The 20,254-nt window shown below is 44.2% G+C and overlaps 1 protein-coding gene across 6 annotated transcripts in view; it reads left to right on the forward strand.

Annotated features, from left to right (window-relative positions):
• tasora (transcription activation suppressor a) overlaps positions 1-20,254 on the forward strand; it is a 28,551-nt gene that overhangs the window by 6,449 nt on the left and 1,848 nt on the right. Inside the window, exons 9-28 of one of the 6 annotated variants that reach the window (XR_013935298.1) lie at positions 472-577; positions 913-1,016; positions 1,106-1,209; positions 1,336-1,408; positions 1,497-1,571; positions 1,728-1,921; positions 3,013-3,303; positions 3,829-4,012; positions 4,799-4,924; positions 5,457-5,611; positions 6,568-6,736; positions 7,760-8,227; positions 8,862-10,048; positions 10,573-10,695; positions 10,865-11,024; positions 11,590-11,698; positions 12,903-13,081; positions 13,677-13,826; positions 14,024-16,623; positions 18,380-19,061. Coding sequence is in view for 4 of the 6 variants with exons in the window: in XM_080461951.1 (XP_080318077.1) it covers positions 472-577; positions 913-1,016; positions 1,106-1,209; positions 1,336-1,408; positions 1,497-1,571; positions 1,728-1,921; positions 3,013-3,303; positions 3,829-4,012; positions 4,799-4,924; positions 5,457-5,611; positions 6,568-6,736; positions 7,760-8,227; positions 8,862-10,048; positions 10,573-10,695; positions 10,865-11,024; positions 11,590-11,698; positions 12,903-13,081; positions 13,677-13,826; positions 14,024-15,366 (5,300 nt within the window). In the remaining 2 variants the exon portion in view is untranslated. Of the gene's footprint in view, positions 1-471; positions 578-912; positions 1,017-1,105; positions 1,210-1,335; positions 1,409-1,496; positions 1,572-1,727; positions 1,922-3,012; positions 3,304-3,828; positions 4,013-4,798; positions 4,925-5,456; positions 5,612-6,567; positions 6,737-7,759; positions 8,228-8,861; positions 10,049-10,572; positions 10,696-10,864; positions 11,025-11,589; positions 11,699-12,902; positions 13,082-13,651; positions 13,827-14,023; positions 16,990-18,379; positions 19,062-20,254 lie in introns of those variants that run through there. The other 5 variants (XM_080461952.1, XR_013935299.1, XM_080461953.1 and 2 more) reach the window with 5 other exon arrangements.

Genomic DNA, 20,254 nt, shown 5'->3' on the forward strand with positions numbered 1-20,254 from the left:
CCAATCCTCCGAACATGCGTGCTGAAGACTTTAACATTAGTCTTGCAATAAATACTTTTAATAGATCATTTTCTGACGGGGCTCACTTAGTTAAAAGGTTGGTGGTTGGATTTTCTGCCTCACCTGAAGCTCAAGGTGCCTCCAAATGGTGTGTGGGCATCTCGCATGGCAACAGTCAGTCATGTGAAATTCATTGAGCCGGCTCAAGTTTAAAAATGTACTTTATGAATAAACTTTTACCATCCGGTAAAACAAAGTGGTTTGTTTTGGCTGTAGGGGCCATTGAATGATGGCGTTTTATGTTGCGTTCCAGTAGGTCGTAGGTTGGCGCTTCACACCATCCATTTATTTTTTACCAATATCAGGTTGTTCAATTAAGTTTTGGGAACATATTCAGAATGGGCTTTGCACTGAAACTGAGGACGTTGTTGTTCTTGAAGTGGCTTTTCTGTTCCTGTGTTCCTCTCACAGAGCACACTCAGTTCACAGTGTGGTCCGGTGAGTTAGTGAAAGATTACCGCGTCCTCTTCCACGTCTCCCTTCAATCGTCCTCGCCGCCCTTCCTGCCCCACAAGCTGTGAGTACTCAACCAGATCCTCTTCAGCATGAGCATTTTATACTTTTACAATGTTTTAACCGTTTTTTTAATTACTTTTTTAATCTGTTTTTATGTAATTGTAATATTTGAATATTTTCACGTCAAATTTTATTTATTTATTTTTAATTTTATTCTAAATATCAAATGACTAAAAGGGGTGTGTTCTAATACTCCACATGGAGTGAAATTCATCATCGCCCCATTTATAGAATTCATTCCATAGATCTAAAATGTAAATGTGTCTGAAGGGAGGAAGTGGTCTGTTGATGATCACCTGCTGCGGGTCCTTTTTCATGTCTTCTCTTGTCCTTCAGACCGGACAAGCTGGATTTGAGTTATCTGATGAGACTGGAGCAGGTGACCAAGCTCATCCCGTCCAGCCTGCTGTCCTACAACCTGTACACCAGCAGCCAGGAAGGTACAACTCAGCGTCAAAGCCTCATTCTCTAATTAATAAATTACAATTTAAAGAGATATGAATGTGTGTACTTTGTTGTGTGTGTGTAGTTGAGAAGGACGGGCATTTCTGCAGTCTCCTGGAGATGATTGATAAGAATCGGTCCACGACCAGCGTGACGAAGCTGCTGCACGAACTGGAGATAAAGATGGTGGTGAGTCCTGCTGATGTTCACTCTGTAAACTCGTGACCGAGTTCATCCTCCCAAAGATCAGACCCCAAAGTTTCAGTTTTGGCGTGATCGGAGGTGATGGCGTGATGTGTTCTGCTGTGTGGACAGGTTGTGGTGATCCCGCTGACAGAGAGGGGCTTCCTCTTCCTGCTGTCCAGTGTTCAGATGGCCACGCCTGCAGGTACGACTCGGAACCACCGTCACAATCTATAATTTATTGTACATGTCCAGAACAGTGTTGCTGTAAACCCCGACCCTGGTGCTTTCAGAGCGAACAGAGAGCTGGAAGAGGTGTCTTCAGGCTCTCTTTGTCTTCCCAGAGACCAGAGACGTTTCCAAATACAGTGAGTAACTTTTTTTTTCTTTTTTCTTTAAAAGGTTTTTAGCCAAATGTAAGGGAGAAGGTGGAGTTGTTAGCAGTCCCACCTCACAGTGAGAACACCCACAGTCCAGAAATGTCTTGTTTGTGCAGCACTGATGTTTTGTCTTTGTGATTGCAGCCACACGCCGGTCCTCCTCTCCTCAGCTTGCCTCAGCGTTCTCCTCCGGCGCACCGGTGATGCCCCGCTTGAAGCAGTTCATCCCGGCGCTACATCACGCGCTGGTCAAAGCCCGCGCCAACCCGCCCCCCGAGCTGTCGGCCGGGGTGGAGCAACAAGCGCGGGAATACCTCACCGGGCTGGAGGACGGCAAGGTCTCACCAGCATCTGATAATATCCCATCTTATTTTAAATTATCCATATGTTGTGACTGTATTGGTCCAAATATAAGGCTCCTTTTCCACATTGGTTTTAACTGAAAAAGCAAAACCTTTGTTGCGTTTTGGATGTCTGTTTAACAACAGTGATCAGAGGCAATGAAAATGGCTCCCAAGGTAGAAACACAACTTTCTGAAAATGCCCAGGCTCCATCTCCACGTAGACTGCAGAAATGCTGCTATTGCGCATGAGCACCACAGCCATAGTACATAGTTCTTCTGCACATGGTGGACATAGATGGACAATAACAATAATGTTTGCCTCCAGAGCGTCATGACTCCCAGCCATATTCTCCTGGGACTCTGTAGTTTTATAGTTGAGTCACCCGGATTAGCAATCTAACTTTGTCGCATGACTATACGAATGTCCGTGTGCTCGCTTTGTTAATCTGTCTCGCGTTTTGTTCTCTGCACATGTGTGTGTGGTTTCATTAGAAAAACGACCAACAACACCCACTAGTGGCCCAACATGAAAACGACATTTTTCAGTGTGCTGGCCATTGCCACCTGAATTAATACTGTTTTCAAGACGTTGCCAAGAAAACGTGAAACTTTTCTGATACGAAAACGCGAGTTTACCAGAAACCTGACTGGGACTCACATGCTCACAGTCAATAGTGCTCAATAGTATTATATTTGTTAGTGTGTATCTTATCGAAGGCTGTTTTTTCTTATTTGACTTTTTATATTCTACCTTATGTCTAATTTACCTTATCTTGAGTTATTATTTGCTCGTCTCCTATCCTATTTTATTGAATCTTTTTAGAATGGGATACTATTTACTTGAGGCAATTATATCTCACTTTGTGGTATCCTATCGTGTCAAAGCTTAGTTTGTGTTTAGTTTAGCTTTTCTTGTACTGCAGCTAATCTCAACTACATTATTGTAGCGTAGTTTGTCCTTTCTCAATGTAACTTATTTTATCTTGACCTACTATGCACCTTATGAGTTGGTTGTGTCTTATTTACTTTAGTCGAGCTTTCACTGGATCTGAAGCGTGTTTTCTGTTTGCATCTCCGCCCTCCAGGTTCGACAGTACCCGATGGGCGAGTACGACTCCAAGGCGGACGAGGAGACAGAGCAGCTTCCTGTTCCCAAACACCACCGGGTCAACATGGACAGCTACGTGCACTGCTACCTGAATAACCCCGCCTTCTATCTGCTGTCAGTACCCCGGGCCAGGCAGATGATTGAGGCGTACGGCGTTGCCGAGCAGACGCCGGAGGTGAAGTCCCGGCCGAGCGCCGGAGAGCAGAGAGACTCGACCAGGAAAGAGCCAGTGAGCAACGCGAAAGACAAGCAGACCAAGACTCAAAAGGTGAGGAGACTAGAAGTAAACTTAATGAGATCTTTATCCATTGTACCTTGAAAAAAATGTGCTATCGCTTGTGTGTGACACCATTGATCATCACACTGATTCTCTGAGGTCAGAATGATTTATGATATCAAGGCTCCATTTATACAACACCTTTTCAAGTGAAAACATACTGTTTGTGCACTTATGTTTAAGAAAAGTTTCACTTTTCACTGCAATGTTTTGAAAATGATCTGTTCACGTGACAATGGCAGAAACGCTGAAAGCGGTGCAGTCGGCATGTTGGGTCCCTAGTTTTCAGTGGTTCCAAGCACCGTTGTTGTGTAAATGGACCCCCAGAACGTAACAAAAGTTTAGCTTTTTCACTTGAAATTGTTGCCATATACATGTGCTCCAAGACTGTACCAGAGAACAGAGGATGAAACACACACACACACATGCACATACTCCGGTTTCTATGTTTATTCAGTTTCCTCTGAGGTTTTGGCTGTGTGGGCTGAACTTGTACATGTGGTTTCTATCGCCCAGATGCAGCAGCTGATAGACCTCGTTCTGACCTGTAAGAGAAACGCAGAGAACGAGGTGACGATGGAGGAAGGGGCCAGGCCGACGGCTCTGAGGAAGAAGAGGAAACTGGAACAGGAGACAGCAGAGAGGGCGCTGAAGTTCCTGAAGGCGTCACAGGATCCTGGAAAACACGACCGGATTGCAGGTGAGACGGCAGCGTAAGCTTCCCTTCATGCTGCGTGGACTGGCTCCAGCTAGACAGGAGAAACTACCTACAGATATGTTTATCTTGCCTTGTTTTGCAGCAACAGTCTGACTGTCTTCTTCTTTGGTTGTGTGAAAATGTCTTAAAGGTCGCATATTATGCAAAATTCTTTTTATAATGGTTTTCTAACAGTAATATGTGTCCCCATATCCTGTGTTTGAGGACCCAGAAATGAAGAAAGTCTGTCGTGTCCGTCATGCGATTGCTCCGCTTTTTAGTGAATGTGTTGCTCATACAGATGATTTTGTGAAATTGCCTGTGTTTTACAGACGATTTTGCCTTCATGACGTCATGAGGGATAATAACCACTTCCTCTGATAGTGGAGCTCTGCCCTGCTGAATAAGTAATAATTAGAATAATCTGAAAAACTAACGGTTACCCGTACGGTTAGCTGAGCTAGCGTTAGCGACAGGGTAGTAACTGTAACAACACGTACAACCAAACTAAGTAACAGATGTTAAACGGCATTTGTCAGAACAACCATGGGTTTCTGTCAGGTTTTTAACGTCTGTTATTGGACAAAACAAGGGATGCTAAAGGGTCACCAGATAACTGGGAAACCATTTGATCTGAAACACCAGAAAACTCTTCTCCATGAGGCGGCCCTGTATGTTATGGGCCCTTTAAAAGTCATCTAAAAGTGTGTGGATACTCCGACCTTTCTTTCACCAGCTTCTTCACTCATGCTGAGCTGTTGGTGTTTGTTTTCTCTGTCTTCTTTGAAGGAAGCCAAGTCACCTCCTCCTCTCATGTCTCCTATTCCTCTGTGATGGGCTCAGTGGGTTTGAAGGATGTTGATTTCAGTGAGGAAGGATCTGAACTTGCTTCCAAACTTTTCAGCCTGCTGGCAGGTGACAGAATCTGGATTTCTTCTCTTCCTGTCTCACCGCTGCTCAGTTACTTCAAATCCTTCAGCAACTTCACTTTAAACTATTGTCTTCACCAGAAATATTGGGCTTCTAGTTGTTTTGACTCTTTTTCAAAAACATTTTTGATCAAATTGTATTTTTTTGACATTGTTTCACTTTTTAATTAGAATTATTTAGATTTTAATCCTTAATTCTTCAATTGAAAAACAAAATGTAGATTTCATTTTCTATTTCAACTTTTTTGTATGTAAATTTTTTAAGTTATCTTGATTTATTTCATTACATTTTCTTAATTATTATACATAAACTGTTATTAAACATTTATTTCGATTTATAATTGATTTATTTCCACATTGTGCTCGGCTGCTTGAAGATATATTTTTCAAATTGTTTTTATATTTGTTCCAGAACTATGTTATGACTGAGTAGTGTGTGGGGGATGTGTAGTATTTAAACAGTTTGCAAAAGGCACTAGCCTTACAGTTGGGAGAAATAAAAACATTTTTGTTTAAAGGCCTCAACCAGGCTGCCAGTGGAGCGACCAATCAGAGCCTTTCGGAGGCAGCAGAGGCGGGACCGGGGGAGTCCTGGCCATTCGATAGGCTGGCTGCGAAGCTGGGCCTGCCCACCAACTGTGACATCGACCTGAGGAAGCAGGAGGAGCTGGAGGTAACCGTGGATGCTTCACACTTTGACTGACTGAATTTATTCAGTTTATGAGCTGCTTCTTTCAATACCTCTATTTTTTCAATATCTCCCGTGTTTTGCTTTTGTTTTTTAATTTTGTATAGCACCGGTCGCTCAGGTTACAAACCTGTGACACACTGTGTAATTAGATCCTCGTATTGTAGAAGTCACGAAGTCCAGAATAATGCATGATAATGGTCAATATTTGAAATTTGAGGCCTTCAGATGAGATACTTCTAGAACGTTTCCACATTTTGTCTCTTCATATTCCAAGGATAATGGGAAGACATTTTACTTTGTATTTTTCCATTAATTTCATTGGGATTTTATGTGATGTTGTGACACCAAAACATGCAGCATTATTGTGGTAGGACAGTGACACATGGTTTCCAATTTAAAATGAATAATGTTGCCTGCAAAAGTATCCCGGTCCTCCTAAACACTAATAAAGTCTGTTTATTCGCCGTCTTTAATATTTATAATGTATTGTTCTCTGCTTATGTGTTTCATTACAAAAACAAACAGCATCCACTAGTGGCCCAACATGAAAACTACATCATTTTCAGCGTTTCTGCCATTGGCGTGGAAACGGACGTCATTTTCAAAACGTTGACTTTTAAACGCAAAACTTTTGTGAAACGAAAAGGCACAAAACGATGCGTTTTCACTTGAATTGTCAAATAAATGCTTCCTAAGTTAAGAGGAAGCAGATTGAGTGAGGGCATTGTCGTGATGAGCCGTGGTTATCTTCTCCTTGGACCAAGCGGGGTCACAGTGTCTAGAAAACTGACTGTGAGTCACCTTCCCCAGACGAGAAAATCTGTTTGCTAATGTCTCGTCTGTAAGAGCTCTTCTGTGCTGTCGCACAAATGATTCCGTACGACACACGGTTTACACTCTGGTGAGACAAAACGCTGTGTCTGTGTGTCTGTGTGTAGGAGCAGATGGCGGGCAGCGTCAGTAGTTTGGAGGGATTCAGTCCCGGCTCGCACAGCGGGGAGACGAACCACCCCACAGCGGCGGGGCGAGGAAGAGGGCTGGGGAGAAAAACGCATGTTTACGAGGAGGGCGAGGAGCTGATCCCGTGGGTCCTCGTCCCCATAACAGGTCCGTCTGTCCACCTACTCGTCCATCTGTACATCCACACACATTTAGTCAATGATCAATAACCTCCTTAAATCTGCTCCACCATATATGGACTTATTTGTATTGCTTCCTCTACACTTTCAATCTTCATTATACAATAGGAAAGATTTGTGACGTACTAATTTCATATCGAAGGAGGAGCAGATTAATTATAAAGGTGGTGAAATTGATGATGATCAAGTTCTGATTTTGGGCCGCGGAGCACAGTCCACCACATCGGAGGTATTTCATCCTATTGGATGAAAAAGAAAAATATGGTTAGTTAATTAGTAATAGTTAGACAACAGTAGGGGGGACAAAAACCTCCTGTTTAGCTGCATTTCAGAACTATCTAGGAGAAGAGGAGAGACCCCACTTCATGACGAGTGAGGAAAAACTGTAGGTGCATGGAATCTCACCCACCGGGTCTTGCAGTAGTCTTGACTAGTATCAGTGAGGCCGTCTTAGTGAATGTGATCCGACAAGCAGATGTTACATCGGTCAACAGTTGTGAGGGGTTAAAAGGTTATTTTGCATGTCCATCGCACTGTGAGAACCTTAAATATAAGAACACTTGTTGGGTTAAAAGGTCATTTCCATGTTAATTTCTTAGCAAAGCAAAACAAAAAAGTAGCGTCAATCTCACAAACATTCTGCCAAATGGAGTGAGGGAAAAAACAAAGCAATTGTGTGGTTACAGGATAATTTTTTCTCATAAATGTGATGTAAACATGACAAGATACACGTGGTGGTCAGCTCACTGGGTATCAGAAGACGCCACTGTCATCAATGTATTTTTTGACAGAAAGTCCATCCTTAACCACGCCCCTTTATCTCTAAATGAGTTTGAAGAAAGGGCTATCCTTCTCCTCGATGATGAAAAAGGATCAGATTTCTTGACTGTTGATGAGGAGGAGGATGATGATGATGATCGGTTAGTTTGTAAGCATGATGATGATGAAGATACCTCCCAGATATGATGAAGGCTCTGTGCTGTATCTGCAGGTCTGTGCTCGGAGCGGTACTCCCACAGAGACTGGAACCTCCCTCAGGACCCTCGTTTCCAGCAGCGCGCCGCAGCAACCGACGACTCCTCCAAAGCCGCATCTCCGGGGAGGAGCCCCGTCCCCAGCCCCCCTCCCTCTACCTCCCAGTGCCCGTCGCCCGAGCCCAGCCCCCCTTCTTCACCCTTCCAGTGTCCGTCTCCTGACCCCAGCCCGCCTCCTTCCCCGTCTCAGTGCCCGTCCCCGGAGCCCAGCTCTCCACTGTCTCCACAGCGCAGCACTGTACCCCCTCCTTCGCAGCGCCTGTTACCTCAGACCGGGTCTCCCTCCTCCTCCTCCTCCTCCTCTTTCTCCCCCTCGTCTTTGTGGGCCTGGTCCCTGGAGTGTAATGATCTGAGCTCGCTCATTAAGAAGCAGAGTGGCGCTAACGAGGAGCGGTTAGCTTCCCCGGCCTCCTGGGAGCTCACAGGTAACATCCAGCAACCTGAGACCCTCTGAGGGTCCCCTCCCCCATCTGCTCCTCTGACTCAGACTGTGACCTTCACTATTTTAACTCCTCTAGATGAGTTAAGATGCTCTATAATTTGGATGGTGGCTCTTCTTGAAAGAAAGAAATTTATGAAATGACGACGAAAAGAAGCAGCAACAGAATATCTGAGATAAACTGCCAACATGCAGTCAGCTTCTAGAAAGGGAAGCTAACTGCTTTTTGAGAATGCTAATGCTGATCACATGTACTGTGGATCTGAGTTAATGCTGCGCCTGCTGGGAGATGTTTCATGTTGCTGTCAGGAGGACTGAGTCAGTTCAGGATTAATGAGGCTCCTCCAGTGGTGATCAGACGTTTAGTGAAATATTAGACAACAGCACAGACGAATGCTGAAGCTGACATCGTCAAACACCACTGCTAAGGCTACTTGTTTAATAATGCAGTTATCGCTTTGTGCACAGTTTCATGACAGGATGGAACCATCAAATGAATGTAACAAACAAATTACTTTTTTGCGGCAACTTTAATTATATAACTGAGTCAATTGTTTTACAGTTTAAGTTGATGACGGAGATGTTTTTGGTTTCCATTCCATTCATTCTGTCTCTTGCAGGACAAAGAGAAGAGAAGACTGAGGAGCCCTCCATTCGTCCGTCCAACCCTCCAGATTCGGAGAGGACTCGACTCTCACCACCGCCCGCTGAGCAAGCATTGGAGGAGCAGAGGACGAGGGAGGACCCGGACCAGCCTGTTTATGGCGGGCAGAAACGAGGGGAGGGTGGTGCTGAGGAGGTCATGGGAAATGTAAACCAAGAGCCTGGTTCTTCTGCATTTTCCCCCTTCATCTCCTCAGCGCCTTCTCACATGAGCAGGAATATCGACGACATCGTGGACAAACATCTGGGTGTCTTCTCCTCTGAGATGCAGCTCCTCCTGCGGGAGGAAAACATTCACTACAACTTCCCACAGTCTCCTCATTCCACCTCAGACACAGGGTCCTCCACCCCTCTCCCGGTGTCCCAGTTCTCACAGTACGTATCCTTCCACAACCCGTGCCCTCCGGTCCAGGACTACATGAACTCTCTGCAGGACAGTATGCACAACATCATGAGAGAGTTCGACGACAGCTGGCCGAGCAAGAAGAACGCAGACTCCACGCTGGCGAGCAAAGTCAGTGCTTTTGTGGCCAGCGTTCGAGCGGGCAGCACAGGCGAAGACGGTGAGAAAGCTGATGAACTGATGGCTGCTGATGTTGGAGGATCAGGCAGCCAAAGCCTCGCGCCCTCCAGTGGAGATGAAGTGTGGCACCAGGATTCAAACTGCACAAGTTCTCCTTACCTGAAGGTCACTTTACCTGTTCCTACCTCTGTGGACGCCACCGTCCCCAATCAGCCCCAGTGGAATCCACAGCAAAGTTTAGGCATCACAAGAATTGTCAATCAAGATGTCGTGCCGACTCAAGAAGTCTGTCCAGATGGGGCGGTGTTCTACTCCCTTGACGGAGAAGATGAGAGCACCCTTGCAGCAGCAAGCAGTGACAGGACTTCAGGGCTCAGCGGCCGGTCTCAGACTCAAGAACAGAACTCCAGCGTGAGCTCTGCACTCGTCCCCGAGCCCGCCACAGGCCCCACCCCTCCGGTTACAGCCCTGAGCTCCCTGATCAGCCAGCTGCAGCCAGAGGTCTTCAACAGCCTGGTGGAGATCATGAAGGACGTGAAGAAGAACTCTGTACACTTCCACCTTCACAGCACCGAGACGGAGGATCCCGAGACGGAAGATCCCGTGGACGAGGACGTCAAGGTAACTTCAGCAAGAGTGCTGTGATGGTGTTTTCACGCAGCTGGAATGTCAATGTGATATTATCCCTGTAATTCAATTTGGACAAGGGCACGGCTACCAGGCAAACACACAACACATATAAGAATGGACATCTTAGGGCCCGTTTACACAGCAACAATTTCAAGTGAAAACGTGAAACTTTTGTTGCGTTTTGGGTGTCTGTTTACATGACAATGATGCTCGGAACACGGAATGGGAATGTGCAGGAGAGGAGCCCTTTAATGAAGCATATGATCATTGGAACAAATCTCGACTTTCACCATCGAGGAGAGAGAGAGAGGCTTAGCAGTATAAAACTACATCAGCTCCAAGCTGAGCTGAGCCTGAAGCTTTATTCAACCAGGATCTGCAGGGTCCTTTGCCCTCAATATAGACTGGCAGGTTCACTCCAGTCAGGCTGTGTCCTTTTTGGTTGCAAATCTAGAAAAGCTTCTGTATCGGAGGCTAAATAAATCTGTTTTCATATTTACTCATGGGGACTGCAGGAGCACCTATTGAAGCAAGGTAACGTGGAGAGTAATCCTGTGGACTTTCTGAGGGAGGAAAACCCCGAGAGCAGACTGTTGGTCATCATTAAGAACAAAGACATCGAAGGACACGTGCACAAGGTGTGTGTGTGAGGAAGCTTTACGTCATTATCTTGTTTGTTTTGAAGTGAACTGAAGATTTATAAGTGTTTTCTATTCTGTAGTGGTGAATGACGTGTCTTTATATCAGCTGGTGTGACGGAGGTGTGGCTGATGTTGGTGTGTGTGTGTGTGTGTGTATGTGTCTCAGATCCCGGGCCTGGTCTCTCTGAAGCGACACCCGTCTGTGGTGTTTGTGGGAATCGACACGCTGGACGACATCAGGAACAACAGCTACAATGAGCTCTTCGTGTCGGGTGGCTGCATCGTCTCAGACGACCTGATCCTCAGTCCAGATTTCATCTCTCACGGTGGGTCCAAGGGAGGAACGGTTTTATTTACATCTCAGTCAGACAACTTATTTTTTTTTTGTGATTAACGACAGCTTTTTACATCATGTTAATGTGTTTGTTTCATATTTCTTTCATCTTGGGGGATTGTTTTGTGAATGGTTGTTAGAGTCCCTCCATCCCTATGTCTTGTTTTCTACTTGTTTTCATTTTGTTTGTTCTAAATTGTTGATTCAGTTGAAATAGTCATTTAAATTTACTTGTTTATAAAAATGTAATAGTTATGTAGAATTGAATTAAATGATTTTTATCGTTTTGTTTTACATTTTATTTTTTCAAATATAATGCTTTTGTTTCAAATATATATTATACTTTAACATTTCTATATATTTTTAATCTATTCATTTTCTTTTTAGTTTGAGCAAATTTATTTATAGATTTCTTTTAATTTAACACGCAAAATATTTAGTTTAGTCGGTCCTACATTATGTTTTATTTTAATTTGCATCATTTATATGTTTACATTTTGATCTGTTTTCTGCATAATTTGATTTGCCATTTTTAAAAGTTGTTTTTGTTGTTGCAGAGCGGTTGACGTCGCTACTGATGATCCTGGAACAGCACAGTTCACCTGAGAGACTTTGGAGGTGGAAGATTCACTACAAAACACTCAAAAAACTCAAAGAACAAGCCAGGTACCGGCTGCGCCTCATTTCTAATACCCCAACGAGCACAGTATGTCATGTTATCATGTTGTACAGCCGATGTGTTGCGGCTAGGGCGTGCTTTAAGAGAGGCCTGTTTTGTGTGGCTCTCTCTCAGCTCCATAGTTCTCATTGCTGATGATTGGAATGTTTCTGTTCCAGTGTGTCGCAAGTGTTTGTGACCTTCAGTTACAGTTAGAGCTCATGAACATAAAAGCAGACACTTCAGAATCAACCGGGCTTCTACATTCACACCAGGTTGCAAGAAATGAGATTAAGATTAATACATAAATGTACAAAATGACATTGCGCACGGGATTAAGAAATAGAAGTTTGACCATAGTTTGGAATTGTGGGTGGTAGTGGTGGGATTAGGAGGAAGGCTTCCAACCACTTTCTTATTCGGACAGATATTCTATCCATTTTGTCCATTTCGCCATGTAAGCATATTTCCTTAAGCTCAAGTGGATGGTTAGTCTTTCCATCTCATAGATCTCTCTGACGATCTCAGTCCAGTCATCCACTGAAGGAGGGTTTGTTTGTAATCATTTACCAGTAGTTGCTTTCTTTGCTGCTGCTGTTAATATTTTCAGGAGGTATCTTGTAATTTCCTTTCATTCTTTCTGGTAGCTCGACTAAATGAAATCATGTAAATGTACGGATTTATTTTTTGTCTGAGATACATTTTCATGATCTTCCTGCTGGCAACTGAAAAAAAAAAAAACTGTGATTCACATCCCCATTGCCACAACCTCTCCAGTTCACTGTTGTTAAGTACTTTTAAAGTTTTGGGGTGACAAAGAGGCAAACAAGAGTCTTTCAACCAAATTCACTCTAATACATTGAAGAGGACATGGAGGACGGTTTCACACATTTTCTCCCACTGTTGATTTGATATTTTGTCCATCATTCTTTTTTCATCTCTCTTTGATATAGTAGTATTGTACTTTGTAGTGGTCCCTCTTTCCTTTGTAATCACTTGATAGAGTTTTGGGACCACTAGCATTTGTCTGTGTTCTATTTTGTATGATTAGTATTTGTAAATATCAAGAAAAAAATCACGCGTTTTCAAATTATGTATATTCTTTAGTGTCTGAAAATCTTCCGATGGTTCGTCGTCTCCAATCAGTGCTTGAACTGGGTTACATCCTATAGTAGGTGGTTTTAATGTGGTTGCATTTGTTTTTGGCTTCAGAGTCAAGATAGACGCCGCCAGCATCCTGGACGTGCTGACGACCTATCAGAAGCGTCAGATCGTGGAGATCCTCCCCTATCATCACTGTGACATGACCAGCATGCAGTCACCTGACCTGAACTGTCTCATCAACCACCAGGCCCGATACACCCAGTATCGACACACCATCTTCCTCACCGGTACGCGTCCATCGCATCTCATCTGGAAACACAGCAGAGCTTCTGGTGAAGGGTTTGTTTTATTCAAGGCTGCAGACAGATGAGGAGTAACGTGATATGATAATATACAGAGGCAGCAGAAGGAGCCCTTTAACATCCAGACAGAGTTGAGGACAGGTTGTTAATATGTTGCCATGTTCTGGAAACTTTTAGAAAGATTTTATTGCTTTTGATTTGAGTTAAAGTTGAACTGGTTTGGTTTACTTTACTTGTATAGATTTATATTTACATTAAAGTGAACCTAATTAGTCTTATAGAAGTCGAGAAGAAGAGAATTTTCCTCTCTTTACTAACTTTACTAAGTACCTACAGCTAAATTCATGAGAACTAAAAGGGGATCCTACAGTTTGATGTGAAGAAGGTTCTGATTCAGATAGCAGAGCAGAACTTTCACAGATTATTGTTTTAAACGGTCAAACCTTCCGTCGTTCAGCTCCTCATTGGTTGGTCCAGTTTCCACACAGACTCTGCGTCTCCACATCTGCATGCGTACGTTCAGCTGTGAATTCTCTTCTCATGGGGTTTCCTCAGAACACTTGTTTTCATTTGGATGCAGAACATCGTTTTGAGACCTTCCCTGCCTTCCCCAACGGCGGCATCATTGTGACCAGTACTGAAGACATCCTCAACGACTTCAGCAGGGTGGTCGGTTGTCACAACATCAAAGACAAGCAGCCGTGTGTCGAGGATCTTTTGGACTCAAAAGGTGAAAAATTTACTTTTTATACTGGAAAACAGAAGAAGTTGAGCTGTGTTTTGTGCTGTGTTTTGTGATTCTATTTGCAATTAGCTTGTTTTTGACAGTGTGGTGATAATAAGTGAGTTACATTCTAATGTTGTTCGCACCAAAAGGTCTTATGTTGTAGAAAGTGAGACTGACGTGTCACTCTGATTTATAAGCAGGTCTGGGTTCTGCACTGGAATTTTCCAAGTCTACTTCAAGACCCCACGGACCACCTCAAGGATTTTCAAAAGGTGAATCACCAAGAGATCATGAAAACTATTCAGAGCACAAGGATTTGATCCTCAATCAGGTCCCTTTAAGGCCTGCCGATGGTCGTCCATGTGCCCCCTCATCTAGCCATAAACTGGAGCCTGATGAGACCTACAGAAATACAGAGAGGGGAAAAGTAAACTCCAACATGCCTCAGGAGTTTTTCTTTAACCAGTATCCACCTGTGACAGTGGATGACTCTGTATTGACTGATAACCAGCAGCTGTGGGTGAAAGACGAACAGGCTGGATCTGCTGGTCCTCTTGGCCTCACACCTGGACTACAGAGCAGCGCTCATGAAAACATGGCCTGCCCCTTTAAGTATAAACGGAAGAAACACCCAAGTAGGCGAGCACAAGAGAACAGAAATGTCAGGATACAGTTGTATGACCCCAGAGGGGAAAGATGGCAGGACGATGCTCTCACAGACCCCAACAGTTGGCAACAGATTGTCAGTATGCGAGTGGGATATGTCCCTGACCACCTTCCCTATAAGTGGTTCACCCCAAGCAAAGTGGTGGCCCTCATCAATGCATCCACTCATTTGGCCACCTCCGCTATTAAAGTGGAAGGAAAGCCTAAATGGTTAGAGGATGTTATGGTGTCTGTGTACTCCTGCAATGACAGGCTTTGGGCCAGAGTGGAGACAATGGGATACGATCACGGTGACCTTCCTCATACCTTCTGCTACCTTGAGTCTGAGAAGAGGGATCTCGCAAACCTTTTGAAGGGACAGCAAAAGGTGAAAGGTTGGGGCTTTCAAAATGAGAAGATTCCTAGAGATGGTGGAAACCAGTCAGAACTTATAATCCCAGACTTTACCTTGGTGCCATCTTCACCCTCATGGAAGGTTCTGAAGAGACGACCCCAAAGTATCAAGGAGAGGAGAATAAGATTTTATGACCTTAGAGGGAGAAAATGTTGTGAACAGTTACTAAAGAAACCCGAACACTGGCTTCAGATAGCCCATGTGAGAGAAGGATGTGTCCCGGAGGAATCACCCTTCATCTTGTGGGACACGAGTACCGTTATGACCCTCCTTAATGAATCCACTCATAATGTAACCGTGGGGATTAAGGCAAAGACAAAGGATGATCAGCTTGAGAAGGTAATTGTCTCTGTGTATTCCCATGAGAAGGGACCGTGGGCCAAAGTGGAGGCAGTGGGAAATCACCCATATGCTCTTCCTCGCACTGTTTGCTACTTTGTCTCTGAGGAGGGAGAACTCTCCACTCCTTTGAAATCACAATGAAGACTGGGGTGAGTGATTTTCCTGGACATGATGTTAAAAGCTCAATGAATGTTTGGAACTCATCAAGATCCTGGAATATCATGAACCAACACAGTCCACAGCACCCCCCCCCCCCAAATAGTCACCCATAGAGAGAAATGTAGCTTTACCCCCCCTAACTAGGACAGGTGAATGTGTCACTCATCCCCTCCTCTTTGGGACCCGTTGGACTCGCCAAGCTTGATTTCCTGGAAATCTCACTATAACCTCGACTCACACCACAACAGAAACTTCTTAAACTGTCCACCGGACAGGATGACGCAAGTCAATGATGACAGCAGATACCTGGTGGACATGCAGATATATGGATATATGGAAAAAAACTCTTACGTTTATATCACTCTCTTAAACAACTCTGTTGACTCATTAATAGTCAAGGAGGTCATTTCATGCCTGCTACACACTCTTGGAAGCTGTGAGGGAAGCTTTGCGCTGCTCATCAGTGTTTTCTTACGTCCTGGCTTGACGTCAAACTGGAACTACGACCAAGGATACCCCCAAACGGTCAATGCTCTACTACACCCGACTCATTCAAGGGGGGTGTCACCTAAAGAGATCCGGAAGGAAAGTTGAGAATGTGAGCAAGACCCTTATTAACTTTTAAATCCCTTCAGTCTGAGGGGCAATCCTCTGGTCAACAGGTTCAAAGAGCAACTTAAAGGTTTTTCCAAAGGAGGATTTCTGAACATTGAGGTGACGGAAAGCCATTGAGACTCTGCAGGTTGATGCCCAACAGGACACCTTTCTTCTTTGGGTCTCCTGTCAGAGGCATTCTCTGGAAAACCAGAAAACAAACTCACTGCGAACAAAACGATAGCAATGCTTGTTAGAAAATGAAAACCACTAATCCAAAGTAACAGAAGATGAGCGTCACATTGCTGATGTATGATTAAAAAGGGATAAAACTATTAAATTCTCCCATTTACCCTAATATGTAGAGCCACTTCATTAACTTCTGGTCTGTCTGCTTGACCCCTAAACCACGAGGCAACCTGTTGCAACCATACCCAACGTCCCAGAATCACCTAGTTTACTCTCCTGGTGATCCTGCACCACCTGTGACCTTCACATAATTTTCCAGCCATCCATTGGACTTCCATTGAGTACCTGTTCCAGCTCATCTACAGGATACATGACGTGGGAGGCGAAGACTGCTCATACGTGCAGAAGCACTGATAACACCTCTGTCGGCACACAGGTGGTTGTTCATTCGCAGAGGTAATCCCTAAACGTATTGAGTAATCTGCTTTCGCGACTCTTTGCTTTGATTAACTCTTCCCGTATCTAAGCTGGTCCATGTTGCCAAACTTCCTTCACTTGAGTCTGTGAGTCGCTGCTCACTGAATATCTCCTCATTTCAGACCTTCTGTAAACAGACAGATGGTGGAACCAAAATCAGCTTTTCAAAAATATTAATGATAGTTATTCACACACACACACGTTACAGGGGAATGAATACTTTGATGCACTAAGTACAAAAAACTTATATGAGATCAGAATACATATCAATACCAGAACACACTGGTCCAGTCTACATCAACACCATCAAAGTGGTTTCAAGTAATTTACCAAATGAGCCCACCTCCTCTGTCCTTTTACATCGGTGATGCACATTTTGTCTACTGAAAGAAGTTCATGTGGTGACGTTGGTATGTGTGATGGGAGGCTCATCTCTGTCAGGAGGCTTTCTTTTCTGCTTTGATGCTCAGCTTGTCTCTGAGAGTGCTTTCACACTGGAGAGGTTTACGATCGACCCAGTCATGCTTTGGTACCAAATCTGATTCTGCAAAGTGGGACGGTAAGTGGGAATACCTGCAGTGTGAAAGCAGCCTCTCCATGGTGTGCTTTCTCAGAGGCGCAACCCAAAGAAACGCTACCTGTTCCTTCAGCTCCATCTGAAGAAGACTTTGCGAGGGTTAATCTGCTCCTCTTCTTTATTGGTCTGTGATATCTGCATTCAGTGTCTTCATAGAAGCACTTCACCTTTTCCATTGATTGAAACACTTAGGCACCTTTTGCATGTTTCAAGTGCAAACGCATAATGTTTGCGTTTGTGTTTCAGAGTATTTTCGCGTTTACACGGTAACTACGGAAACACTGAAAACAATGTTGTGAGCATGTCGGGCCACTAGTGGGAGCTGTTGTTTTTTGTAATAAAACCACACACAAGTGCGAGCAGAGAAAAATTTGACAGACAACCTAGTTGTATTGCTATTCCCGGTGACAGAGTCATGACACTGGAGGCCACAATTCTTGTTATCGTCCATCTTCTCACGCATCTGCTGTCAAAGTATTTAGTCAGGCTGTGGTAGCATGCACAGTAGCAGCGTTTCCACTGCCTACACAGAGACTTAGTCAACATACTTTTAAGAAATTTTCACTTTGTGAGCAGTTTTTAAAATAAGTTGTTTTCAGTGTCTCAGAGCACCGTTGTCATGTAAACAGACCCCCAAAACACAAAAGTTTGGGATTTTATCTTGAAAACATTGTCGTGTAAACAAGGCCTTAAACACATAACGGTGAGCAACACAATTCATGGATGAAGCATTAACTTGTCCCAAAAAAGCTTCAGAGCTTCCTCTCTGGGGTCAGTGCCACGAAAACATGGCGCTCCACCAGTTGGTCCTGCAAAAACCATATATTATATATAATATTCCACATTTACAGTTCAGTTGGATAAGATGACTTTCTTCTGTGTGTTTTTCTGAGTTTACTTGTGCGTTATTATATTTGGTCAGCTACTGGCAGCTCCAGCTTCACTGGGTTTGTAAAGCTCTAGAAAATGAACTTCTGTCACTCGAAACAAAGATTGAAACGTAGTCGCCAGAAGCCTAATTGGCTCATTCGGGTCGAACACAGGACACAGGACACATGGCCCCTCGGCGTGCCTTCATTCCCCTGCACTGTTTGGTCCTGTCCGTCTCTGCTGTAGCCGCTCGGGACTGCTTCACTCGGTACTTTGTTCTGTTCTCAGGTGTCGGTCGCCAGCTGCTCTCTACTTCAGCCTCTGAACGCTCTCCCTCCGTCTTCTCCAACAACCAATCGCAGCATCTTCCACATTCCAGCTCCAACACCTCCTCTTCCGGTAAAGCCGACGTGCTGCAGCCTTCAGACACGGACTGCAAGGTTCTGCGGATGGCCGTCTCTCAGTTACGAGAGGAGCGAATGGCCCAGCTGCGACTGCTCCAGGAGCAGAAACGCCGGTTAGAGGCGGAGTTGAGCATCACCACCGTCAACAGCTTCCATCCCAACCCCGACAGCACAGGAACCCCGCCTCCGGACCCCAGTCCGCCAGCTCAGAAATCCACAGGCAAGAAGGCCGTCACCGAGAAGCTGGAGTTCATCCACTCCAGGCTGCAAGAGGCAGGAGAGGAGAAGAGGTGGACACACACGGAGCATCGTCTCACCGGTGGACAGAGGAGGGGGGAAAGTCCAGCAGCAGGAGGAGACCAGAGACATGGCGGGTCTGTGAGAAGAAACCAGGATGTCATTACAACTGAACCGTCTCCGTTCAATCGACGGACTGTGGGAGGAACAGGCCCGAGGAATCAGACGCAGCACAGTGAGGGGACAGAAGCTCAGCAGGAGAAAACCACTGCACACGGAGCTGCTGCCTGTGGTACCACCACCTGTCCTGCAGAGGGCGACAGACTGCGGTTAGTTAAACACATCTCAAATCTTCTTCCTACTTCTTCTCTTCAGCCATTGTTTGCAACTCCTGTGGCTGCAGCATGCGGAATGGGGCAGCATTTTATTCACTTATTGCATTTATAACCTCATTACACTTATAGATATTCTTTATATATATATATGTGTATATATATATATATATATATATATATATGTGTGTGTGTGCGTGTTTGTGCATGTTTATGTGTGTATTGTTCATTTAAGTTATGATATAATCTTGATTGATGAATTTCAACGTGGGGTCCTTAAAGTTACATCAGTCAACAAGCAAAATGTCAACATTGTTGACCAAATAAGTCGATGGCAATAATCCACCAATATTATTGCATACATTAACATTTTTGATCAATAATCATCAATAATAATGAGGATAAAATGTCTTAAAATGGTAAAGGCAAGTATCAGCGGGAGTAGAGCATTCTGGTAATAAAAGAAAATTAGGATTTATTTAAAAAATGTTATTTCACATTTCAGAAGAGACACAGACATTGACCTTGTATTTGTTCACACATTCTTCCTGGAGCAGTTCGTAATTTTCTTGAAATATGAACTGGAACAGGAACGGCTCCATCCTCTGCCCAGCTGTCATCAGCTTCCCTGAGTCAACGAACCGTTGCTCATTCTCACTATTCGACTCCGTCGTCCGGTTTCTTTGCAGAACACAACCGAGAGCAGCCTCTCACCATGGGGTGGTCCACCTCCGTGAGAGGGAGAATAGAAAGAAGTAATGCTTTCCTATTGTGTACATTTAGCTGGAGAAATAGATTTTATTATTTTTGGGACTGCTCATTCGAAACAGTGATCTCGGTCCCGAGACTTTATGGTCACTGGTTGTTCTCCATCTGGTAGGATGGTTGAGGTGTCCGAGGGAGAACTCAAAGAGGTCATTCATATTTATCCAAACATCGGCTGCATATTTTAAGTTCCATTTTCATCATTAGATGATACACAACAGCTATGTTATAAAACTCACATAATTCACGTCACGTTCCTCTTAGGAAAAGGGTATAATGTATATCCTATGTGTATTATATGTATGTAATAAAAACAGCCCACCCTTAATCTTTATATTTAACTTAGCGTTATAGCGACATAGAGCCTGAGTTCCTGCATTGATAGTGTGAAGCTTGTGTTTGAATGGTGCTCTATAATAAATTTG

This window comes from Lipophrys pholis (genome assembly GCF_963383615.2).
Source record: "Lipophrys pholis genome assembly, chromosome: 4".
NCBI classification, from domain to species: domain Eukaryota; kingdom Metazoa; phylum Chordata; class Actinopteri; order Blenniiformes; family Blenniidae; genus Lipophrys; species Lipophrys pholis.